Below are 26940 nucleotides of genomic sequence, written 5' to 3' on the forward strand. Positions count from 1 at the left end.
GTGTTAAAAAGCAGAGACATCACTCTGCTGAAAGAAGGTCCAATATAGTCAAGGCCATGGTCTTCCCAGTGGTCATGTACGGTTGTGAGACCGTAAAGAAGGCAGAATGCCAAAGAATTGATGCCTTCAAACTGTGGTACTGGAAAAGACTCCTGAGAGTCCCTTAAACAGCAAGGAGATCAAACCAGTCAATCTTAAGAGAAATCAACCCTGAATACTCATTGGAAGGATTGATGCTGAAGCTGAAGCTCCAGTATTTTGGTCATCTGATGCAAACAGCTGACTCACTGAAGTCCTTGATGCTGGGAAAAATTGAGGGCAGAAGGAGAAGAGGACATCAGAGGATGAGGTGACTGGATGGCATCACTGATGAACTTGGGCAAACTTTGGGAGATGGTGAGGGGCAGGGAGGCTTGGCGTGCTGTAGTCCATGGTGTTGCAAAGAGTCAGACACGACTGGGTAACTGAATAATAATGAACAACAACTTTCAAATGTGTAAAAACTTAATGTTTGTTCCTAGGTTGGGAAAACAATTTTAAGTTTTCAGATGAAACTCTTACATTGCTTCAAACACATTTGATGTCTTGAATTGTTTTAATCTCTCTGAATGCAGTTTTTAGTAAGACATGCATTGATATTTTAAACCCTAACACTTGTCACATGTTTGTTTCATTTTATCTTTCATTTTAGTTCAGTACCATTTGAAGAAAGAATTTTAGCCGTTCTTAAGTGGCTACAGCTTCCTAAAGATGAAAGGTATGTAGATGATTAATTTCCACTCTGAAATACTGCTTTGTTTTATAAAAATGTCTGAATATTTTAAATAGATGACAGAAAACTTTGCTATTGCCTATGATGTTTTATATCCAAATGAACTTTTTAGTGACTATTACAGCCATGTTTCGAAGAATTCTAAACATGTAAATTATTTCTCAGCACTTTTAGAAATGTTACTCCAGTGCTGTATAGCTTTTATTCACTATCATTTGTTGAATTATTCTTTCTATTCTGTTTTACAATGTGTTCGTAAAATATTACATTTTGATACTGTTTGATTTAGACCACACTTTTACACTCTGTATTTAGAAGAACCAGATTCTTCGGGTCACTCTTATGGACCAGTCAGCAGTGAAGTAAGTACGTTTTTATCACTGGTTATTTCATTAAACCTGGTAGCATCTCACTGAACCTTGCTTTGAAGCAGATTTCTTGATCGAATCCATGATTTCTAGAAAGAGTGTTAAGGACATTTCTATTAAACTGAAAAGATGCACTTTAATCAAAAGAACTGGGAACATTGTTTGATTTTATGCTATCTACGGTGCTGAACTGAACAAATGATGAGTTAAATTCTGTATTTTTAATTTCGAATGAGACCTGTCACTCTCCACCCTCTGTCCTCTTTCTAGCAAAACCTATCGCCACTGATTTCAGTGTGGTTACGACCCTATGTGCTCTTGCTCTGATTCTGTCTGTCAGCTCAGCAGAGATGCTCTTTCTGAGAGGTGGAAGACATGTGGCCGACAGCACGGTCGTGTCATCACTAGACTGAGGAAGGTTTCCCATACCTCTTATGTTAGTCTAAGCAATTGGCCAGATGCTAATATAATTTTTATTCTTTCACTATCAAGATCCATCTCTAGGTCAGTTTGGCTACAAGTAAGTCTAAGGGTCATTTTGTAATGGATTATCAGATCATATAAATTTTAAGACCAAAAAAAAATTTTTTTAAGACCAGTATTACTTTTGTGTTCACTAAAGATTTCCCTCTTGAGAAACCTGTATGCAGGTCAGGAAGCAACAGTTAGAACTGGACATGGATAACAGACTGGTTCCAAATAGGAAAAGGAGTACGTCAAGGCTGTATATTGTCACCCTGCTTATTTAACTTATATGCAGAGTACATCATGAGAAACGATGGGCTGGAAGAATCACAAGCTGGAATCAAGATTGCCAGGAGAATATCAATAACCTCAGATATGCAGATGACACCACCCTTGTGGCAGAAAGTGAAGAAGAACTAAAGAGCCTCTTGATGAAAGTGAAAGAGGAGAGTGAAAAAGTTGTCTTAAAGCTCAACATTCAGAAAACTAAGATCATGGCATCTGGTCCCATCACTTCATGGGAAATAGATGGCGAAATAGTGGCAACAGTGGCTGACTTTATTTTTCTGGGCTCCAAAATCACTGCAGATGGTGATTGCAGCCATGAAATTAAAAGATGCTTACTTCTTGGAAGAAAAATTATGACCAACCTAGACAGCATATTAAAAAGTAGAGATATTACTTTGCCAACAAAGGTCCATCTAGTCAAGGCTATGGTTTTTCCAGTAGTCATGTATGGACGTGAGATTTGGACTATAAAGAAAGCTGAGTGCAGAAGAATTGATGCTTTTGAACTGTGGTGTTAGAGAAGACTCTTGAGAGTCTCTTGGACTGCAAGGAGATCCAAACCAGTCCATCCTAAAGGAAATTAGTTCTGGGTGTTCATTGGAAGGACTAATGTTGAAGCTGAAACTCCAATACTTTGGCCACCTGATGCGAAGAGCTGACTCATTGGAAAAGACCCTGATGCTGGGAAAGATTGAGGGCAGGAGGAGAAGGGGACGACAGAGGATGAGATGTTTGGATGGCATCACCGACTCAATGGACATGAATTTGGATGAACTGCGGGAGTTGGTGATGGACAGGGAGGCCTGGCATGCTGCGGTTCATGGGGTCGCAGGGAGTCGGATATGACTGAGCAACTGAACTGAACTGAATTGAAAGATTTCCCAACATAACTGCTTTTCTGATTCATCTTCATTCAGCGTCCAGTCCATTGCTTTTTAAATCATATTCATCAATTTATAAACTCGGTTAAATGCTAGTATTATTGGCTCATCAAAACCTACTTTATCTTAAAACTTAAAAATCCCAGTCCATGTTACTTGGATATCTTTCAGTCGATGAGAGATCATGTTGAAAGAGCGTGTTTCATAATACAGTAAAATACACAGACTATAAGTAAAGATTAGACTGGTTTGCTATAGGCAAAAAGATGCACAAGAATTTCCCTTGGGTGATTTTGCTGCAAGAGAGGAGCAGAGAAATACCAAAGGCAGTTTGCCAAAACCATATGCCATTCTGTGTCCTTGTGAGAGTCATGCAAAATAATGCAGTTTGTTTGGAAATAATGGGTTTTGTTCCTAGAAGTTCTAGTTTTAAAAAATTAAGTACACAGAACCCTAAGAAGCATTTCGTGAACACTTTTAACTGCATGACGTGAGACTGTTTCGCTTTCTTAGGTCATCAGAGCTTTGCAGAGGGTTGACAACATGGTTGGCATGCTGATGGACGGTCTGAAGGAGCTGAACTTGCATAGATGCTTGAACCTCATCCTCATTTCAGATCATGGTAACCTGAGTTTATATCATTTATCCTTCAGGTTAAATGGAGCTTCTAGAAGTTTACTTGATTGATTACTGTTTTATTATTTCCTCTGACTTTTATAGCTAATTATTTCTTGAGGAGAACCTTTAGAAAATACTACATTAAATATAACGTGGCAAGTGAAACAGAGAACTCACAGACACCTAAGAGCTTATTAACCACGATGCATTCATCTCCTGATTTGGGGAGGGCTTACGTCAGGAACTTGGGTTTTTTTTCAATATTAGATTTTGGTAAATCTACTCTAAACATTTTAGGCATGCTTTGAACAGATTACTATGTGCTGCTTCTATTTTCTCTAGAATGATAAATCTGACTTTAAAAAGGAGTATGTGTTAATTTTGGCAGTATTTTGATCTAACTCTTACTTACTGTGACCTTTGGAACATGTTTGTATGCAGACTTGGGACTGTAAAAGCAATGTGTATACAGGAAAATCAGAAAAAGCTTCTTTTTGTTTGTTCTTGTTGTTGTTATTGTTTGCTTCAGAAATAATTATTGAAAACTATTTCTAGAAACAGTCCTAAGAAGATGTATTCTAAAGAAGCTTCCAGTCTGAAAATGAGATGAGTGTTTTATACTCCTAGTTAATATACTAGTTGATTCTGAGAAAATAACTGTGCTTTCATATTCAGGCTAAAACTGTGGTACTCTTCCCCATTCACATAAAAATATTGTAATACGTAAATAAGAAACACTGAACTAATTTTGGATGAAGAGAAGGGAAAATATTTTTTTAAGTGAAGTGGTAAATATATGTGAAGCTCTGTGTCTTACCTGTTAGATGTTCAACTATCACAAGTGCTTGCATGCGTGTGTGCTAAGTCACTTCAGTCGTGTCTGCTCTGTGACCCCATGGACTGTAGCCCACCAGGCTCCTCTGTCCATGGGATTCTCCAAGCAGGAATACTAGAGCGACTTGCCATGCCCTCCTCCAGGGAATCTTCCTGACCCAGGGATCGAACCCACATCTTTTAAGTCTTCTGCACTGGCAGGCAGGTTCTTTACCACTAGCGCCACCTAGGAAGCCCATCATGAATGCTGACTTCATGTTTATTGATTTTAATTCTGGAAGTGAAAGAAATTCTGTCCTACATGTTAAAGGTTTTTTATTAAAGTTGCAACATGTTTGGGGATTTTTTTTTTCTCCTAGGCATGGAACAAGGCAGTTGTAAGAAATATGTGTATCTGAATAAATACTTGGGAGATATTAAAGATGTTAAAGTTGTATATGGACCTGCAGCTCGCCTGAGACCCTCTGATGTTCCAGATAAATACTATTCATGTAAGTATATCTCTGTGCTAATTTTGAATATGATTATATTTACAGTTAGTGTGTGCGTGCTCAGTCGTGTCTGACTCTTTGTAACCTCATGGACTGTAGCCTGCCAGGCTCCTTTGTCCATAGGATTCTTCAGGCAGGAATACTGGAGTGGGTTGCCATTTCCTACTTAGGGGATCTTCCTGCAGGCGATCCCCAGTAGGGGATCCCCGGCCCAGGTATCGAACCTGGATCTCTTGCATCTCCTGCATTAGCAGATGAATTCTTTACCACCTGGGAAGGCTCTATATTTACAATACCCTCCTCTGAATCATATCTTTAAATTAAAAGTGATCAATTAATTTCTTTTTCATGATTAAATATCCAGGACTGGCCTTCTGCACCCAAAGGGATTTTATGGGACTGGATGTGAGGGCAGAAGTCTAACCGCTAATCTGTTATTCATGACTAAGAATGTTATTTGATGAGCTTGGTACAGTTTTATGTTATCATGTGTATTTTTCTGGGGCTTCCCTGGTGGCTCAGATGGTAAAGCATCTGCCTGCAATGCAGCAGACCTGGGTTCGATTCCTGGGTTGGGAAGATCTCCTGCAGAAGGGAATGGCAACCCACTCCAGTATTCTTGCCTGGAGAATTCCATGGACAGAGGAGCCTGGCGGGTACAGTCCATGGATGGCATCGCAAAGAGTCTCAGAGACATGACTGAGCAAGTAACACTTTCACTTTCATATGTTGCTTGTGTTGGATTCCAGATTACTTATAGGGAAAAAAGCTCAAAATTTCAGCTACATTTATTCAACTTTAATTAATATTATTTCATTAAAATTACTTACAGATGTTATAGCATAATATTCCATTATGAGGAAGAATGCTGGCTGAAATGATTAATTCTATAAGCAACTAATTTCTCTTCCCAGAAATGACTTTCTTAAACTATTCCGAAAAGCAATGAGAAAGTGTTTTGTGAGCAGAGAAGAAGAAATTTCACATTCTCTCTTGACCACATGTCATACCCAAACTGCCAGGAAATTTTAAACATTCATTCTTTTGAAAATTAAGCCTGTTTAAGAACTGATTGTTATCCCCTTCTTTTCGATTACCATCCTTGGTAATTGTAAAATACTAAGAGTAGTTTTGTTTATCATTCTGTTACAATTACCTTTGAAATGGAAAGAGAAAAGAGGTTTTTCTGACAGTCATCAGCGTTGGATTAGGTTTGGGTATATGCAGTGCTATATGTTTCAGTAGATATGGTTGAATATTCATGAGGAGATGTGGATTTCCCTCCAGGAAAATTGTTATGCAAGTATATTGACATAGTCACCCAAAGCACAGACTCTAACTTGTACAATAACAAGTGTTAATTAGTACTTAAGAAAAATTATTAAAGTAGTATGTGATTGTTTTAAATGGGTTTGTGTCTGACATGCTGTATTTTTGTATTATTTTTAATGGTAGCATACCATTCAACTCTTCTTGTCTTTATCTCTCTTCAGTTGATTATGAAGGCATTGCCAAAAATCTTTCTGTGAGTATCTTTATTCCCCCATTACCGTTTTGTTGCTAGTTTTGTATAAAATATATTTAGAAGAAAGTTTTGGTATTTGATTGGGAGATTGTAAGACTTTAACCTTAATCTATTTTTTTTTTTTTTTTGATTATCTGGGCCAACATTTAAATGCCCTGTGGTTTTTAAAGGCCTTTAAGGACATATCTCAATAATGTAGGTTTTTAAAATTTTAAGAATTTATTTACTGACATTATTAAATTTATATGACAGTACAAGAAGTAATTGAAAACAATAGGAGGGGAAACCCTGTGGCCATACTACCATAAACACTTAGCATTATGATATATTTCCTACAAGTTTTTCTTGTGTTGATTTCTTAAACTTTTGTCCTGATGCTAATTTACCTATATTCCATTTTTTTTTTACTTGATGAAAATTCTTACAATTTTAAAGAAAGTTCTTAAAATTATTATAAGAGTATTTGAAAATAGATTATCAGTAGTAGCACAAATACAAACTGGTGTCTCAATCTAAACATCCTAGGGCTCTTATGCAATAATTAGAATTTCCTATAAAATAAGAATATATAATAGTTGGGAATATGCAACTTGTACATTATATAAGTAGTGAAAACTCAGTTATTTTTGCATCTATGACTTATTGGGCATACTGATTAAACGTTTGGGAGAAAAAAATTCATATGGACTTAGGAAGCAATTTCAAGAGCAGTTTACACTGAAGAAAATATGGAAATAATGGTTTTTCTTTGCCTCTTACAATTTCAGTGCCAGGAACCAAACCAGCACTTCAAACCTTACCTGAAACAATTCTTACCCAAGCGTTTGCATTTTGCCAAAAGTGACAGAATTGAGCCCTTGACATTCTATTTGGATCCTCAGTGGCAACTTGCATTGTAAGTTCTGACAGTCTCCCAGGTAAACCTAGTCATCCAAGGTAACCATTGGGTCCTTTCCAATGATGGGGTAATATGAAGACTTCAAATATGATTCCTTTTGTCCCAGTTTCTCTCAGCCTTGGACTATTGACATTTGGGATCAGATAATTCTTTGTCCTGTGTGTTGTGGGATATTTGAAAACATCCCTGGCTTCTACTCACTAGATAAAAAAGTACTTTTGATAGTTGTGACAACAAAAAATATCTGCAGAAATTGCTGCAAATTCCCTGGTGAGAGGGGTCACTTCCAGCTAAGAACCACTGCTCTATCCCCTCACATCCATCTTGATTATTTCTTATGTTCCACTTGCCATTGTGTCTCTTCTATATGTTATAGTTATGCCTAATAATACCTTCAAAGTCTAACAAATGATTGGCAAAAGCTCTTTACTTTATAATAATGAGCAATTACCATCTTCATTAGACAGAGATTTTTTTTTCATTCTTGTTATACTAAATCTATCAATAAACCTCAGTTTATTGGTATGTTCAGCAAATTATTTGGATCATGCATATTGTTAATATCTCAAACTTGATCATTAACTTTTGGAAACCAGGAAGCCAGAGATGATAAATACATACCCTGTCCAGCAAAACTTAAGCAGTAAACCAGAATTCAGTCAACAGAATTACACTGTCTCTCCCTTATTAGAGAACTGTACTTTGAGTGTTTAGAAAAAGAATATGAAAGAAGAGAAGGTCCTTATTCTCATGAGAGAACTAATATTTAGTTCTCTAATATGTTTAGAGAACTAAATTTAGAACTAATATTTAGTTCTCTAATAATAACATATCTACTATGTTCCAAGCATTTCTTTAGGCTAAATGGTATAATTTTTACAAATAAATTGTTAAATACAAAGAATAGTTACTCTTTATTAATGGAGATAATGTCATGAGTGTCGATTTTGCTTTATGAGTGGACTTTGCGTTATTAATTTGTATTATGTGACAATTAGGAATCCTTCAGAAAGGAAATATTGTGGAAGTGGATTCCATGGCTCTGATAATGCATTTTCAAATATGCAAGTGAGTAAACCTATTCTACTTTAAAAATTATAGTTTATATCTAAAGAAAAAACTGATATATAAAGTTTTAGACTTAAAGACATAGACTGTCATTATGTGTCTTTAAAGAGAATTAATGAGGCACATTCTTTCATATAGCTGTTTTACTTTGAACATTAATAGAATTTTAAAAAATTTATGTTCCATGAATATGTGACTTACACTTTGTGTGTGTGTATGTGTGTGCATGCGCACACTCAGTCGTGTCCAACTCTTTGTGACCCTGTGGACTGTAGCCCACTAGGCTCCTCTCTCCATGGGATTTTCCAGGCAAGAACTCTAGAGTGGGCTGCCATTTCCTCCTCCAGGAGATCTTCCCAACCCAGAGATTAAACCTGTGTCTGCTGCATTGGCAGGCAGATTCTTTCTCACTGAGCCACCTGGAAATACGGAAGCCCATATTTCATACTATATTTCTAATAATTATTTTTTCATCTATTTGTACTTCATTGAGAATGTTGCTTCACAGTAAATGAAAGGCAGTAATTAATAGGTGGAAAGATAACATACTTATGTTCTAAATAAAGATAATCCCCTCCATTTGCCTAGAACTTTAAAAATTTCAAAATACACTCATATCATTATCTGATTTGATCCCTACAGCATGGTGAATGATGGGCAGAGTAAGATTTAGATCCCATTTCACAGTTGAAAAAAGATTTCATCATCATTTTGTTCTGGTTGTCAGGTTAGGAATTGTGATAAAGTTAAGAAAGATATCCTAGATGTCTTTAGATTAAATGTGCAACAGGGATTAAAATAATATCCTAGAAGGTCCACTGGGCACAGTATTTTTCCACTTATCTTAATATAACCAGTTTGTATATGTACAATGGGCAAAGATATAAAATACCTTTTTAGTGACCAGTTTCTTTTCTGGCCAACGTAGGCTCTCTTTATTGGCTACGGACCTGGATTCAAACACAGCACTGAAGTTGACTCCTTTGAAAATATTGAAGTCTATAACTTAATGTGTGGTAAGTGTGAATGGGTAGCTCTTCTCCCTTCTGAACACAGAGCTGGAATAGATTATCGAAAGTAGGTCACATGCCGGGCACCTTTCAGGAAATGATGATAAGGCAAGATCTTCATATTTCCACCTTTCTTCTTCCTGACCCAGAGTCATTGAAAAAATATGCAAAACATAGCTATCTGTTTCCACTAGGCTGCACAGTGGTGAGATATAACAGTCAGAGCAGACAGTCTATAAATGCCAAGTGCCTGGGACTTTGCTAGGCCCTAGACTTAATGAGATGACAGTTGAACCAGATCAGGGTGGAAGCCAGGGAAAAGAATTTGGAGGTTGTGAAAGGTAGAAAAAACAGGTGGATCCTCTAGTAGCAATAATAGTTGAATGGACGGCAGTGTCAAGGTTGCAGAAATGGAGGAGAACACTCTGGCTATATTCTTAGTTTACTCCATACCTTCTCAACTAGAGCTTTTATGGTTGAGTATTGCATTTAAAATATTGCTTCCTTTTTCTGATAACAGTACTGGAATTTATAAAACCTTAAATGTGTCCTAAGTATTGGCATAATTCTTTTAGTGGGAGCCTGAATACTTAAGTGAGTTAATTTATCCTATAGCATCTAAACAGTGCCTGGCACATAATAAGTGCTTTACTGTGTAAGTGTTTGCTGTTGTTATTATTAACAGCATGAGTCTTAGACTTGGACTGAGCTGATTTTGAATCCTAGGTCTACTATATTAGTAGCTTGAGACCTTTAGCTAAGGAAGCATGCTGATTCCTGGCGTGCATGTGTACCAAGTCGCTTCAGTCAAGTCCAACTCTTTGCAACACTGCAGACTGAAGCCCAACAGGCCCCTCTGTCCATGGGGCTTTCCAGGCAAGAATACTGGAGTGGGTTGCCATTTCCTCCTCCAGGAGATCTTCCTGACCCAGGGATCGAACCCACATCTCCTAATTCTCCTGCATTGGCAGGTAGGTTCTTTACCATTAGCGCCACCTGGGAAGCCCACCTTGGAGAAATTGAAATTCAGTTCTAGACTATTGCAATAAAGTGAATACTCTAATAAAGCAAGTACATGAGTTTTTTTCATTTTCAGTGCACATAAAAGCTTTTTTTACACAATAGCGTAGTCTATTAAGTCTGCAATAGCTTATGTTTAGAAAAATGTACAGACTTTAATTAAAAAGTACTTTATCGCTAAAACATGCTAAGCATCATCTGACAATGTGGGACTGTCACAGACCTTCAACTATAAAAAAATCTCTGGAGTGTGATAAAATGAAGTACAATGAAATGCTTGTTCCTCAGATGAAAAGCTATGGCAAACCTAGACAGCATATTGAAAAGCAGAGATATCACTTTGCCAACAAAGTTCTGTCAAGTCAAAGCTATGGTTTTTCCAGTAGTCATGTACAGATGTGAGAGTTAGACCATAAAGAAGGTTGAGTGCTGAAGAATTGATTCTTTCGAACTGTGGTGTTATAGAAGACTCTTGAGAATCCCTTGGATAGCAAGCAGATCAAACTAGTCAATCCTAAAGGAAATCAACCCTGAATATTCACTGGAAGGACTGATGCTAAAGCTCCAATACTTTGGCCACCTGATGCAAAGAGCCAACTCATTGGAAAAGACCCTGATGCTGGGAAAGGTTGAGGGCAAAAGGAGAAGGGATGACAGGATGAAATGGTTGGATGGCATCATCGACTCAATGGACATGAGTTTGAGCAAACTGGGAGACAGTGAAGGATAGGGAAGCCTGGCGTTTTGCAGTCCATGGGGTTGTGAAGAGTCAGACATGACTTAATGACTAAATAACAATGAAATGATGTCTGCCTGTATTCATCTACCAAATATTGACAACTTAAATATATTTAGCATGATTGGCATATAATAAGCATTCAATAGGGGATAACTATAGTTATTGTTTACACTAAAATTTAGAAATTTTTATAGAGAAGCACAGCATGCATATCAATATTTCCATCAAGAATAACCTGATCATAAATATTCTACAACATGAGAGAGAGAGATTTTTAGTTTTATTTTAGGTAAAGAGTTAAGGACTCTTATATAGATTTGGATTTAAAAAATAAAATTCATAGTGCAAAACTACTATTTAGTTTTGAAATTTCTTAAGTAAATCTTTATTTACCATTCTTGGAATTGTGCAGATTTACTGAATTTGACCCCAGCTCCTAATAATGGGACTCATGGAAGCCTTAATCACCTTCTAAGTAATCCTGTCTACACTCCAAAGCATCCCAAAGAAGTCCGCTCCCTGGGCCAGTGCCCCTTCCCAAGAGCGCCCAGGGAGAGCCTCGACTGCTCGTGTGATCCCTCGGTAAGTATTCCGAAGATATTTAGCCCAGTGGCTATGGCTTCATAGCACCTTCTGCATAGCGTACGCTGCAGAAATATATGATGATTGAATTAAAATCTGTGAGTGGGAGCGAATGTACATATTTTCAACTCTAGTGACATATGCCGACCTTTTTATTTTTTATTTTTCCCCCTCTTAGTTTTTACACCCTTGCTGTATTTTTAATCCCCTTGTATTGAGACTTGATCTGGCTGCAGGCTGCGAGGAGGCTAGCTGAATTCTGAAATATACTCAATCGCAGAATCCGGGCTGCCCTCCTAAGCAGTGAGGTCTTTTATGAACCAATCTCAGTATTCCCTCTCTAAAGTACATCCCAACCTATTTTAAATTTAGAAGGAAAATATTTTGGGGGATGAAATGAATTTATGACACTTCATTTTTACTCCTATCTTAATATGTAATTGTTGTAAGGAGATGACAATATATGACAAATTATAAACAAAATTGATCGTGTCCATAAAAGCAGACATTTGAGTAGCTCATCTTAGGCTCTGTCTTTTGTTTTAGGCTTAATTTATGCTTGTAAAAGACCATAAGAGTAGAGATAAGAATTATAAACAGTAGTTATATTCTTATTTTTAATGACTTGTGTTCTGCTGTGCTAATAATTTTGTCTTTTTGCAACTATTATCCCTATGTTTTTATCCTCTTCTTCAAAAAAATAATTTCATTTGTACAGCATGGTTATAATTTTATCTTTGTTGTGTGGTGGCATACTTAAGCTGTAGAAGTCATTTGTTACAAAATTAAAGCACACTTTTCAATCCTCAAAAATTGTATCATTAATTTTTTAGATTTTGCCAATTGTGGATTTTCAGACACAGTTGAATCTGACCATGGCAGAAGGTAAGCAGGCTTTTCCTCAACAATGTGAAGCTCAGAATTAGTTTGGGGTCATTGTTTGCGAATAACCAATAAAATAAGGTAGCAGTGGAGGACCAGCTGATGAACTGGGTGAACTTCTTAGCTTGACAATCTAAACTGTTAGTCATAAGGAAGGAAGGGGTGTTTACAGTGGAAGCGGTATGTAATGTAATTAGTGGAAGCTGAATCACTCGTTATGGACTCAGTGGAGTATTTTGAGATTTTTGAAGATATTTATAGGTTTATATTATAATAATAGGTCCTCAGATTCCATTTAAAATACCTAAATTTCTGTTTCACTTAGTTCTTAATTATAAAGGAGTATAAATTGATTTATCTAAAGTTACTTTTTCATAACTCTCGAACTAAAATTAAGCATATGCAGACATCTGACGAAGTGTGGATATTTAGTATCCCTTTGATATCCCTTGACACAGTCTCAGATCCTTAAGTTACTTGGCTAACAGTTTTTTCTTGCTGGAATACAGAAGTGAATTCTGCATGCTCTTGACTTGGATTTCTCTCTATGAAATCTCTATAAATGTGCAGATTAGAGAAATTTTAGATGACCCCAAGGTGGCAAAGTGTCATGGTGAAAAATGACACCTTTGGAACTGAGTAGATATGGGTTTGAATATGAGCTTAGAAACCATATGTCCATGGAAAAAGTATTTGTTCCCTATAAGTTGCTCTTTTCTCATCTATAAAGTAAGTATATAACCTCAATTTATAGGAGTCCATATGAATTAAATTCAGTGATATATACAGAGAATTCTATAAAGCATCTGATGCTTGAGAAAAGGGCAATAAATGGTTTATGTACTATTATTCCATTTGGTGTAGTCTCATAATTTCAGTTTAAAATTTTTGCTTTCTGAGTATACACATCATCCAGAAAACTTTCTTTTGATATTATGTCTTGGAAAATAAGTAATAAAGATAATATTAAAGAATTTTAGTAATATAAGTCCTAGTTACTGAAATTCCCAGCAATCTCGTGTAGTATCTTCTTGTAATATCTTAATATCACATTGATTTTCAGGATCTACATAGGCATACACTGTTGTGAACCCCTTTTGTTTTTTTAAAATTGTTTATGGTTCTGTTATTTGTAAGTAGTTTTGTTTTACAGTTACAAATAATTTTTCAATAGGATTAAGTAGAGAAAAGAATCAGATGAGTGTATATCATTATATCTTACCATGGAAAGCATACTAAGTGTGTTTGAACAGTGGTTTCACGTTCCCCCTATGACCCAAGAGAAGACCATTAAGCGTGGCACTCTACCCTATGGGAGACCCAGAGTTCTCCGGAACAGCACTGTCTGTCTGCTTTACCAGCACCAGTTTGTGAGTGGCTACAGCCAAGACATCGTGATGCCCCTTTGGACATCCTACACCATCGACAGAAATGCAAGTATTTGTCACCTCTTTGCCTCTGTGTGGTTATGTTATATTATCACTAAGCAAAACTTTGACAGCATCATTTCTCACTGTCAATCTCAGCTCTGTAACCAGCTCCCAAATTAGAAGATCACTGAACCGAGAGTCAGAAAAATTAGGTCCCGGTTCTAGCTTGGCCACTGACTAGCTACGTGGCTTTGACGTTCAGAGCAAACCTTTGTGAAATGAGGGTATGCAGTGAAGGTTTCTCCCAGGCTTTGGGTTTTTTTTTTTTTTCCCTTGGTTTTAATATTTGATGATGCTAATTTCTAATTTCATGACGTCACTTTTACAATCAATTAGAGTTATTATTTCTAAACACACAGCCGTGTAAGTACAAGGATTTCCCTCAGCTGCCCAAATCTTGGGCCCTCAGGGATGGAGGAGGACATGGAAGCTCAGTAACCTCCCTGCGTCTCCCACCTACAGGGAGACCTCCCAGAGCAAATCAGGGAGAGGCCTGGGGTCCTGTCCCCCACCCAGACTAGGGGAGCTCAGCCTCGAAAGGAGCCAAGATGTTCCAGAATAAGACCGCCATTCTCCCTCACCCTCACCCCCTGCATGCTGTGGTAGCAAGATAAATGAGGAAAGAAACAGAGCTTGAGACAGAGAATGGGGGAAGGAGATGAGGTTTACATCTTATCTGGAAGTCAAGTTTTAAATTAGTTGTTGTTCACTCCCTAAGTCTGTCCGACTCTCTGCGACCCCATGGACTGCAGCATGCCAGGCTTCCGGGTCCTTCACTGTCTTTGGAGTTTGTTCACACTCAACTCCATTAAGTCAGTGATGCCATCCAACCATCTCATCCTCTGTCACCCTCTTCCCCTCCTGCCCTCATTCTTTCCCAGCATCAGGGTCTAAACCAGACTGACCAGATTTTCAGAAAGTGAAAATGTCTGGTAAGATATAGGATGCCCTTAAAGGATAGAAAGGGGATTTGAGAGAGTTTAGTTGACTATAGCAGTTAGATTTTAAAAACACAGTTATTGTTACTACTCACTAAGATTGTTCATGTATATGTAATTTTTGTATCTGTGTGTAGAGAGAATACACACACACATTCACATATGTATGGAAAGTTTCTACCTTAATTTGATGTTTAATTTTTGAAGAACATCTTCAAACATTTCAAACACTTTTTAATTGACTTTGTAATATTGAGTTCGCCAAAAACTTGATTTCTGTTTTTCCATAACATCTTCAAAAAACCCAAACGAACTTTTTGGACAATTCAGTATATAGCAGCTTACCCAGTATTTTGTAGGTCCCCATCCTATTTATTATAGTTTAATGCCTTAATTATAATGTCCTTGGACTCTGAATTTTCAGTTTTCTTATATAATGAAAGCTGCAAAAATTGAGTCATCACTACTCATGAGGTTTTCACATCAAATTACTGTTCAGTGGCTTTCCCCCACTGCCCGCCCCCCACCCCCAACTTTTGGCTGTGTTGTACTATGAAAGAGTCTGATCTCTAAAAATCAGCAATTCACTACACAAAAGTTAGAAACTGAATAGACAAAAATATTATAAACAAAAGTAGCACAACATGGTAGGAAAAACTTGCACATATATGACAACTGATTAATATCTTTAATATTATAAAGAGTTTTTACACTTTGGTTAGAAACAAGATGAATACACTAACAGAAAACTGAATAGTGGAGCAGGGCGTGAACAGACAACCACAACTCCATGATTTTATGATATGGGTTACCTTTGATTTATTATAAAGCTCTAGCATTTTGTTCTGTTCTGTATGCCTCATCCCTGATTGTCCTTTTCATTTTGTTCTTCAGGACAGTTTCTTTACAGAAGACTTTTCCAACTGTTTTTACCAGGATCTCCGAATTCCTGTTAGTCCTGTCCATAAATGTTCATTTTATAAAAATAACGCTAAACTGAGCTATGGATTCCTCTCCCCACCACGTAAGTCTCTTCCTCTCTGCTGTTCCCTTTCCCTTATGTTTTTTCTTTCTTCCATTTCCTTTTCTTTCTTATGGGGAAGTGTACATCTTGTTTATTTACTGGTGAAAACTGTGAATGGGGAATAGAACTATGAGGGACATTGTTCAAGTATCTGAAACTTGAGTTTTGGAAACCTGTTTACTTTTGTCTGGAGGGTGATGGATTTAGGGTAACCACTGTAGATAGAACATTCTTCACTTTTCTACATTTCTTTTTAACAGAATTTGAGAAACTCAGGTCAAAAGGATGCATCAGGGTTCTTAGGAAAGAGATAACCATTTTGTTGTTTAAAAAGAAAACTCTGATTTGTCAAAGAATGAGGTTGGGAGAACCTGAGTTTCCTTGCTCTTTCACTGATACAGGCCCCTGGGGAATGGCTTTTTTTTTTTTTTAAATCATGTTCTATTTTTTCAACTGGCAGATCTGTATGTTAAATAGAAGACATTTTGAGGCCAGCCTAAAAAGGAAAAAGTCAGAGGACTCTAGTCAATACACTCAATATCCAGTCCAGTCCCCAGAGCAAGCTTCTGAAGTCAGAACTTGGCTTTTGCATTATAAAAATAAGTCCAAGCCAGAAGTCCATACAAAGAAGCCTTGTACAGCATTTCAAGGCAGACATCCCTTGTGATGTTTTTTTCTGGTTAGTAGGTGTTCTGAAGCCAGATGTTCTCCTTTTTTCTTTTTTCTGTGAAAGAGTTCAAGGAAAGATTGTTGACACAATATACTTTAGTTGAAAATAAGGCAAATGAGGTAAAATTTGAATATGTTTCATTTGGGCCCTTCATATTAAAGATTTCGTTTCTTTGATAAATTCATTTTGAAGAAGAAAAGATCCAATTTTTTTTTTAAGGGACCTGATCACATTGCATTTCCCGCCTTGATCTAGTACCTGGGAAAGTTTTACGAGTTTAAGATGATAGCCCATTTTTTTAAATACCCCCATGAGAAAGTATAGTTCTTACTGTGATTTGTAAAGAATGAAATAGTTGTTCTTGTTATTTTCTTTGTAGAATTACATAAAGGTTCAAGTCAAGTATATTCTGAAGCATTACTTACTACTAATATAGTGCCTATGTACCAGAGTTTTCAAGGTAAAATTTTTAATCTTATATCTCTTAGTTTCAAATGAATTTCCCAAAATTATAGGTGTGATTTATATGTAAATGACTGATCCTCCAAATTAAATGACTAAACATCAAGTATGTTCTTATAGGTTTGTTTAACTTAGAAAATACCAGTACACAAAAAATCCTACAAGTATTGAATTATGATATAGTCCCATATTTATTATTATGCTTTATATTTAAGTGTCTACAAACACTTTTGTGGGAAAAGAATGTAGTGTTCTTCTTAACTTATCTAGCTAATGTAATCTACTAATATATATTAAATTTCAGTCTGTTGCCTTATTTAACTATTTAGAAGTTCTTGATAATTGTTTTTAATTTAAAATGAATGGATTTTACATCATTATTAATTATTGCAGCTATTGGCTTTTTTAAGAATAAATACACATTTATACTTTAAGTAACTTACAGAGCATACAAGGAAAATTTTATTGTAGTTTACCTCTGGAATGCTTTTGCATAGTTCAAAATTCTCTAGAATATTTCCCCCAAAATACAGATGTTAACAATAAATTTGAATAGCTTGCCTTGTTTGTGTTCTTATATTTTTTATGCTTAGTGATAGTATTTGATCTCAGCTTCATGGTAATACATATGTTCAGGGATGCCTGAAGTAGAATTGAATTCAGCGTTTGCTGGTTAGTCTTTCCAAGAGCAAAAGCTGATTGTTGGCCAGACTTCACTTTATCCCTACGTATGACAAATGCTAATTTTGATTCATAATTTGACTCATGGTTGATTTAAGTCATCTCGTCCTTTTGGCACTTAGCGTCTTCCTTCTTGTTTCAGTTATATGGAACTACTTTCATGGCACCTTACTGCAGAGGTATGCTGAAGAAAGAAACGGTCTCAATGTTGTCAGTGGTCCTGTGTTCGATTCTGATTATGACGGACGTTATGATTCCTTGGAGACTCTGAAGCAGTAAGAACATGTTTCATTTACTCTTAAATACAGCTCTCAAATGGGACTACCATCCAGTTGAGTCAGCAGAACCTCTTCTATCTATCTATTCATATTTGTGTAGCTGACATTTCTCATTATGCAGGAAGCCCCTTGAAATAGCTGATTAATTTTGATGTTTTGATATTCAGTAAAATATTTTTTAGATGAAATTAGTGTTTATCCCCCACTCAGCTTAGGTGAATAATTCTATAGCTCATATTAAATACTGAACTCTGCCTTTTGTTAAGAAGATAACAACAGTGTTTAAAATCTCTCTCTGTGGCTATTGTGAAGAAGCCGTTTTAACTAGCAAACTGCCAGTTACAAGATAAAGAATGAAGACATAAAGCCATAGTGCTGCGGTGTTGCCGTAGGTTGAATGTCGCAGCTTTCGGTTTTATCCAAGTCTGCTGCAAGGGGAATTTGTTGCAGGAACGAAAGTGGGGTGGAAGAGGATGGCCATGTCCCAGATCACTTCTGAGTCCCTGGGATGGCCACCAAGTGTGGGTTGCTGGCTCCACACAGGAAAGACTTCAAGAGCGAGCCATAGTAAAGAGAAATGAGGTTTATTCAGGGAGATACACACTCCATAGATAGAATGTGGGCCATCTCAGAAGGCAAGAGGCCCCAGGGTATGGAGTGTCAGTTTTTACAGGGGTGGGTAATTTCACAGGCTAATGAGTGGGAGGGGTCTCCCAGCTCTTTTGAGGAAGGGGTGGGTATTTCCAGAAACTGGGCATTGCCCACTTTCTCGTCTTTAGAGTCGGCCTTGGGACTGTCATGGTGCCCGTGGGCATGTTGTTTGGGATGCCGATGTGTTTCAGTAAGTGTATACTGACCCCCAAGGTCTAGTGGAATTTGAATCATCCGCCACCTTGGACCTAGTTTGTTCTAACCAATTTATGTCACGTCCTTGGACTATGTTATGTTTTTAAAGATTGTGCCCTGCCCCCTTCCGGTCTCAGAATGATACAGTGACCTTCTTGAGAAACCATCAGTGGTGCTCTCATAAAGGAAAGGGGAAGAACATTTTAGAGATCAGTTGATCTTCATTAAAACAATTGCAAAATTTTTGGAAGCAATTTTGGTTCTTCAATCTATGAGAAAAGTGGAGTGAAACATCCACTGGGATTCAGCCCCCTTCTGAGAACCGCTCCCTCAGGCTGACTTAGAGGTTACTGTTTATACATGTACACCTGTGACCACTTCATTTGTAAAATTATATTTTTAATATATTCTTTAAGGCATAAGGATCCTATGTAAATGCCTCAGAGGTAGCAGCAGGAGAATGGGTAGAGAAGAGAACTTATTCCTTTCCCATTCACAGCTTCAACTGGAACACGTTTTAATCTGCTTCGTGTATAGTGGCTCCACATAAGATTGTGTTTGTTTGTTTTTTTAATGATACCACCACTACCTTAAATTTTGAAAGATAACTAAAAAACCAAATGAATCTACTTTTTTTTCCCCCCAAACAAATCTAGTCTTCAGATCTAAGGAAATAGAATTAAGATGAGGTAAATGTGTCACTTGGGACATCTTTGAGAATATGCTTTAATTAAAAACAAAAAGTAAAAACAAAGTTATAGGATAGGAAAGAAGATCCAGTTAAAACAACAGCTTCTCTGAAGGAGCTGGAATGAAAAAAATCTCAAACCAGTTCTCTGTCTTTCACTCTCTGTTCGTAACTGCCTGGAGTTTAAAAGATTCTCAGTAATGCTTTAGAGTCTTGATTGTACATTTTCAAAATTGATGATTTTTTCCCTTAGTGTCTCAGTTCCAATATGTTAAGGTGGAATTACCAAAAAAATACAAAGTTTTAATAAATTTCTATAAAAAGTAACATTATTTGGATTGTGTTTCTATGTCTTCTAATTCTTCTTTCTCCATCTGGCAGAAAATGTTGAGGTATTATGATGACTAACTTCTTACAGTATGTTTAATTATTTGACTGAATTTTATTGGGGGATATATTGTGTTAAAAATATACTTGAGTGAGATAGTCATTAAAGGGAAGATAGTTATTTTTTTCTTAAAGTGCATATTATCGTATTTTACAGAAACAGCAAAATCATCCGTAATCAGGAAGTTCTGATTCCAACGCACTTCTTCATTGTGCTAACAAGTTGTAAAAACACATCCCAGACTCCCTTACAGTGTGAAAATTTAGATCCCTTGGCTTTCATTTTGCCTCACAGGACTGATAATAGAGAAAGCTGTGCGGTAAGTGGCCTTTGTAATTTATCTTTAAGCATCGATATATAAATATATTTGTGCATGTCTTACATCTGACATTACTGTGGGAAAAGAAGACATAACTAGAACATACATGTTTGAGATTATAGAATGCTTTTAAACTTGATCCTCTTAGTTTATTCAAAGAAGATCATTCTTGTCTGTTAAAAGCACCAACAGTAAGATCAAAATGTAAAAACTTGGTTGACGTCATATGGCTTAGCCACTAAATCCATGTATAAATTCTGGGCCCTTCCCTGGAAAAAAAGGGCTGCAATAGATTTATGCTTACATTTCACTAACCAAACTGATGTTAAGTGCCTTGAATTAGGTGTTAAGTTCCTTTTCCATCTGTACCATTCCAAAAGCTATTATACCAATAAGCATTTAACAAATTCTATAATGGCAGTATAACTAGAAGACACCAAATATTGGACTTGAACCAGAAAGTGAATCCTTTGAAGGTGTATCACATATACTTGGTCTTCCCTGGTGGCTCAGACGATAACAAATCCACCTTCAATGCGAGAGACCTGGGTTCGGTCCCTGGGTTGGGAAGATCCCCTGGAGGGCATGGCAGCCCACTCCAGTATTCTTGCCTAGAGAATCCCCAGGGACAGAGGAGCCTGGTGGGCTATGGTCCATGGGGTCACAAAGAGTTGGACACGACTGACCGACTAAGCACAGCACATATACTTACTGACCCCTTCTGTTTCATGTCTGATACAGTGTCCAAGGATTAGCTGGATGTTGGCCTGAGAGAACAGATGTCTTTTATTTATTCATGTAAATGCTGGAACAGATGGTCAATATCTACTGGCCAAGTAGTCTACTGAGTCAGGCTCTGCCCTTGAAAGCCAGGGTGAGGGTCGCTGGAGTGGAGGAGACCGAGTGAAGCAGCTTCCGGGTGGTGGATGATTAGAAGCTGATGGGAAAATGGAAATTATTGATCTGTTCCCTTTTATGTGAAAAGTCTGTATTTATTATTTGCAACTAATAATATCGTCAGGGCACATGAACCTTTATTGAAGTGTGTCTTTGAAGTATAATCATAGCACACCAGCAAGTGGATATGTTCTTCATCTGACTTTCTCCAGTAGCCATTTTCAGAAAAATTTACACCAACATATGGGTGTATGATTTCCATCTCTGCTTCCATGTGCCAGAGCATAAGCCTTTAATTCTTTTTTGGTCTCATATTAGCTAGAACTTCACTAATTCACCAGAAGTGAAAGTGTGTTTTTCCACTTCCCCTAACCCTTTCTTCATTGGAGCTGTGTAGATAACTGATTCTGATAAGAACTAGCATTTATATAGCTCATTTGCACACATCATTGTGTTTGATCTTCAGAACAACCCTGTGAGGAGGGCGCAGGTAAGAGAATTAGTATTCAGATGTTAAATAACTTGCCTCAGTTTACCTGGTAGGATAATGGTAGAAGTAGAACTTGATCCAAGTTGTTGTTGACTGTTTGCAGCTCCATGGACTGCAGCATGCCAGGCCTCTCTGTCCCTCACCATCTCCCAAAGTTTGCCCAAGTTCATATCCATTGCATCAGTGATGCCATCCAGCCATCTCATCCTCTGAGGCCCTCTTCTTTTTCTGCCCTCAATCTTTCCCAGCATCAGGGACTTTTCCAATGAGTTTGCTGTTTGCATCAGATGACCAAAATACTGGAGTTTCAACTTTAGCATCAGAGCTTCTAACCAATATTCAGGGTTGATTTCCCTTAAGATTGACTGATTTGATCTTGCTGTCCAAGGGGCTCTCAGGAGTCTTTTCCAGCACCATCATTTGAAGGCACCAGTTCTTCGGCATCAATCCAAGTTCCTTTATGCTAATTCCCATATTCTTTGCACCGTGGCATGTCGCTTCTGTTTTCCAACATTTTTAACCCCATACTGTTTCTTGCACCAAGGCAATGTAGGTATATCTGTTCCACATACACTTTCCTCAGATTTAATACATCTATTAAACAAACATGCATGGTATGTATTGGATGGTGAACTGCTCAAGAGCAGGGATTATGCCTAACAATTCTCATGGCATCTGCCATTTAAGAGACAGGGTGTCATGGCTGATTACAATGAGGGAGATGCAGAGTGTGTAGGGAAGGTGGATTGAATATTGTCCAGTGACTTTTCTTCCTTTCCCACCCTCATAGCACGGGAAGCATGAATCTTTATGGGTTGAAGAGTTGTTGAAGCTACACAGAGCTCGGATCACAGATGTTGAACACATCACCGGACTCAGCTTCTATCAAGAAAGAAAAGAGCCAATTTCAGACATTTTAAAGTTGAAAACACATTTGCCAACCTTTAACCAAGAAGACTGATACTTTTTTTATTCCAAAAACAGGACAGTAAATCTTTGTGAAAGAGCCTTCTGTTTTATACATCCTCTATTTACGCTGTTGCATTGTTTGGAAACTGTTGACCAGAGTTAGAACTGGGAATCCTCTGTGATACACGACCTTCTCAGGGAAACTTGTGGCCTCCGCGTAACAGTAGGAAAGTGTTCCTACTGAGTCTCACACATGTTTGAATGTGTAAGAATTGTTCAGATTTGGGAATAAAGACAGATCATACCTAAAACTGCTCTTCTACTTCTCTTAAGGGCAGAAGGAGCTGTGAACATTCTCTGGACACCAGATATTTGAATCATATTATCATTAATCAATTTCTATGATGCTGACAAACACTAGACTAATGAATAGGATTGGAGTAGACCATGTTTCATTAGTTTATTCACAGGAATTTAAAAGTGATTCTGGATTCTTTTTAACTAGGATATTCATTTATTTTCATTTTAATCAGAAAAGTATATGGGAGCAGAAATATTTGAAGCCCTATTTTTATCTCTTCTATACACCCCCTCAAAAGCTTACTATTTTTTAATTGTGACTGGGTTTCTTCAGATTTAATGATTCTTTCAGGTTAAACTTTAAGGGACCATCTGTACTGAGTGTATCTACCCTTTATAAAATTTTATTCTACATTTGTACCAAAAAAGAAAAATATTCCAATCTGATCACTGATGATATAGGTTGAAAATAACTCCAATAATTGTTACTTTATACTGTTAAAAGTGCGTCTTGTCTTAGTTAAACTTCATGGGGCTTGTCAACTCATGCAAGATAGCATTTTTCATCCAAATAATAGGAATGTTTTCCTCTATAGACAAAAATCACCCTACTAGCAACAGAGCTGTCCTGTTCTGAGATGTTCATTCTGAAGTTCCATTGATTTGAAGAGAATGTATTACCATCATTTATTATCTTCTTAATACTCATGATAAATGAACTTGATTTTCTTCACTTTGTAGACTGTATATACCGTTCAGTACCAACCTGTGAATGTTCAAAAGCTACATTCATGTTTTAGGCTACTTGAATCTGATTTAAGTGTTATATTAATACACCAAAAGTCTGTATTTGTCCTTCACATTCCACTTGTTCTTCAATAGCATAGGGGCCCCAAACCTTCCAATAATACAGCTTGCATCTGAAAATTATTTACTAATTTAGAAAGTTTCGTTGATTTTATTTTAGTCCCACAGATCCCTGAGGTTATATACATTTTTCCCCCCAGACTCTTTTTTCGGTTTTTCAGATTGGGCAATTTCTATTGTTCTGTCTTCAATTCCACAGATTCTTTCCTCTAATTCATTTTGCTGTTGAGCCCATTCATTTATTTTTATATTTCAGTTATTGCAGATTTTTTGTTTCTAAAATTTCCATTTGATTCTTCTTTGTAGCTTTTATTTCCTTGCTGAGAATTTTTATCTCTTCGCTGAGACTTTCCAGTTTTGCATTTGTTTCAAACATGTTCATAATTGCTTATTGAAGCATTATGTTGGATGTTGTAAAATCCTTGTCAGGTAATTCCTACATGTGTTGTCTTTATGTTGGCATCTGTTATCTTTTTTCATTCAAAAATATTTTTCTGGTTCTTGTTGTAATGAATGATTTTCAACTGAAACCTGGATATTTTAGGGATTATGTTTGAGACTGTGGATCTCATTTACACTTTCTGCTTTAGCTGACTTTAGCAGGGGAGTTGGGGGCACTATCCTATTAATGCCAGTTGTGTTAGAGTCCAGGTTTTTTCACCCTCTATTGACGCTTGGAGTGAGGAGAAACCCTTGTTGCTGGACAGAGTAGGAATTCAGTATCCTCCTCTGTCTCCATTGATGTCTCCCTGCCTGGGATGTGCTAGGCTCCTAATTAGCGCTTCCACGTGGTGTGCACTGATGCTGTGGACAGGGGTGGCAAGGAAAAATTTTTTTTTTTTATCACTAGTGGGAATAAAATTACCAGTTTCCTACTCAGCCGTCTCTGATGCTCTTCTGGCAGAGAACTTGGGGCAACTCTTCACAGCCTGGCAAGCCCCTGTCTTTCCTGGCATGGTGATGTTTTTAGTTGGAGTGGAGTGGTTATTGTTTTGTTTCTTGCTAGGCCACTCCTCTTCTGGTCCTTTGGCTGCAGAGATAGCAGGCCTTTCTTGGGGTTTCTTTTTGTCCTTACTTGTTGGAATATCCAGGTTGCTGACTTTTGCGGCAGCAAGTCTGGGATATATGAACTAAAAGGAAGCCCAGGGGGACTCATTGCGGTGTTGCTGCTTGGGTCTTGAGGTCCCTAGCCTGTCTGCCTTCTCCTCTCCACCTTTTAGAATCTTCCTATCTTTCTTTTATATATAATAACAAAGCTTTTTATCTGCATTTCGCAGAAGGATATCTACTTCTTTGTAGAAGTATCTTACTGATTTTTATATATTCTTCAAAACACATGCAGACACAGTTGCCTCTACATAGAACATCTTAGCAGATCTTAATTAAGTGGATAGACGCCTTTCCCCTTTGCCAGACACCAGGAATAACAGAAAAAAATGATTTACAGTCTTTTCAGTCTTGAAGAAAGGGAGGAGACATAAGAAATGTAAATGATCCCAAGAGTGTGGTAAATGTTCTAAAGGAACCATGGGGCACGAAGGAGGCCCTGGTGCCCCTTGGCAGTGAGGGTGGTGGCTTACTAGAGGAGGTGATAGCTGGGCCCAGACTTGAGGGGTGAGTTAGAGCTCTTCAGGGGAAAGGGTGCGGGAAGGGCATTTTAGCCTCCCTTGGATGCATACATTTTGGGCATTTTTCCATTTACTGCTACTGCAGATATTTTCTACAAGTGTCACTGTGACCAGTTTACAATAAGCAACTATTTCATTTTTTTGTTGTTGACCTCCTGTTCTTAAAGGAAATGTCAGAATATAAATTCTGTGCTGACTCTTTAAAGGGAAAGGCATGCACATCTGTTCCTACTTCGTTTTCACTTGCTCTTATACAGCATTCTTTTTTTTTTTTCCCTCTTGTCTGGAAAGAGACCCTTTCTTCTACTCTTTAATCAACTTAAAACATACGATTCGTCTCCAGTTTGAATGCTAAATTCACATGATCATGTATGGGAATGTTTTTATCTTACTTTTCTCAATAAAGGCCATCCTTTCCTTTCAAATGAACAGCAAAACTTTTATTTATGCCTAATTTTACTGCCCTATCTCTCGTCAGTACTTCTTAAATGAGGTAAGTAACTCTCATGCAAAATTTTCTACTTGGTTAGTCTAGTGTGGCAGAGCAGAAAATCAGGTGAAACCTGAAAATATTTCCAGGAATCAGAGCAAAGAGGGCAAGCCTTAGGGAGAATAGGTGAATGTTTAGGTTCCAGCGGGATAAGGAGATCCACAGGACAGCTGGGCTGATTGGTCCCGTTTAAGGAGATAAGACAGACCAGGCGGAGAGAGCCAGACCACCCGGTCCTGCGGGAGGCTCTGACCCCCTCGTGACTGTTTTCTGCCGTTAGCTGCAATAACTGTCCCGCCCAGATCTGTGGGTACGTGTTTATCTATGATTGAAACTGTTGAACTTTGAAACTTAAGTGTGATCACACTTCCTACTGAAGCCTAGCACAGGAATTAGGTATGTGTGTGCTTTCACAAGCACCAAGTAAATTTTTTTATGACTATACTTCAAGGACATTTTCCCTGATTTTTTGGCCAGTCTAAATATTGTAAGATAGAAAAAACTTCTACAGAATAAATATTGTAAGATAGAAAAAACTTCTACAGAATAAGTGTCTCTAAGCTAAGAAATGTGGATTTACAAATAAAAGTTGTGTATCCAGAAGACCGGCTGCTTTCCTGCGAGGGTGTGTGTGTGTGTGTGTGTGTGTGTCAAGGGTTGTAGACAATTATCCGCAGCTGTGTTGTCCGAAGGAGAGACAAGATCCAAAGTTCATTTCAGGTTCACAAAGTGAACAGCCATTTCTGATGTGTGACTGACTATTCTTGTTTTTTGGTATTTTAATTACATTTAGCTATATTTCAAAGTAAAAACAAGTAACATATATAAAGGCAAGGCATATAGAAATATCTTTCCAGTGTTTAAAATGATCTGAAACCAGAAGGAAAGACTCCAACTTATAACTTATATAAATTTTTTCAACATGAAATTTTCCTATTTATCTTCTCCATAATATATAGTGACTGGAAAAAAAAAAGATGTTTACTAGAAATCATATGTATACCAGGAACCATAGATGTATAAAATACAGTTAGTTTACTAGGAATGAGTATTACACCTATGGGATGGTAAAAGGAAGCAATATAATCCTACCCCAATGCAATTGTTTTTTTTGTTTTTTTTTTTTTGCAATTGTTTTAAATTTAACTTCATACTTGCCCCAAGCACTCAATTCAAGGGACAATTTGAGGGTTT

The 26940-nt window shown here is 37.3% G+C and overlaps 1 protein-coding gene across 1 annotated transcript in view; it reads left to right on the forward strand.

Annotated features, from left to right (window-relative positions):
* ENPP1 (ectonucleotide pyrophosphatase/phosphodiesterase 1) overlaps nt 1-26349 on the forward strand; it is a 72390-nt gene extending 46041 nt beyond the window's left edge. Inside the window, exons 10-25 of the mRNA XM_043888220.1 lie at nt 692-757; nt 1062-1134; nt 3288-3396; nt 4586-4717; nt 6211-6242; nt 7010-7137; nt 8139-8208; nt 9137-9224; nt 11390-11559; nt 12393-12444; nt 13723-13874; nt 15704-15833; nt 16883-16963; nt 17789-17921; nt 20003-20165; nt 22343-26349. Coding sequence (XP_043744155.1) covers nt 692-757; nt 1062-1134; nt 3288-3396; nt 4586-4717; nt 6211-6242; nt 7010-7137; nt 8139-8208; nt 9137-9224; nt 11390-11559; nt 12393-12444; nt 13723-13874; nt 15704-15833; nt 16883-16963; nt 17789-17921; nt 20003-20165; nt 22343-22513 — 1750 coding nt within the window. The 3' untranslated portion in view covers nt 22514-26349. The remainder of the gene's footprint in view (nt 1-691; nt 758-1061; nt 1135-3287; nt 3397-4585; nt 4718-6210; nt 6243-7009; nt 7138-8138; nt 8209-9136; nt 9225-11389; nt 11560-12392; nt 12445-13722; nt 13875-15703; nt 15834-16882; nt 16964-17788; nt 17922-20002; nt 20166-22342) is intronic.
* Nucleotides 26350-26940: the final 591 nt, after the last annotated feature.

Source organism: Cervus elaphus, chromosome 26, assembly GCF_910594005.1.
Source record: "Cervus elaphus chromosome 26, mCerEla1.1, whole genome shotgun sequence".
NCBI classification, from domain to species: domain Eukaryota; kingdom Metazoa; phylum Chordata; class Mammalia; order Artiodactyla; family Cervidae; genus Cervus; species Cervus elaphus.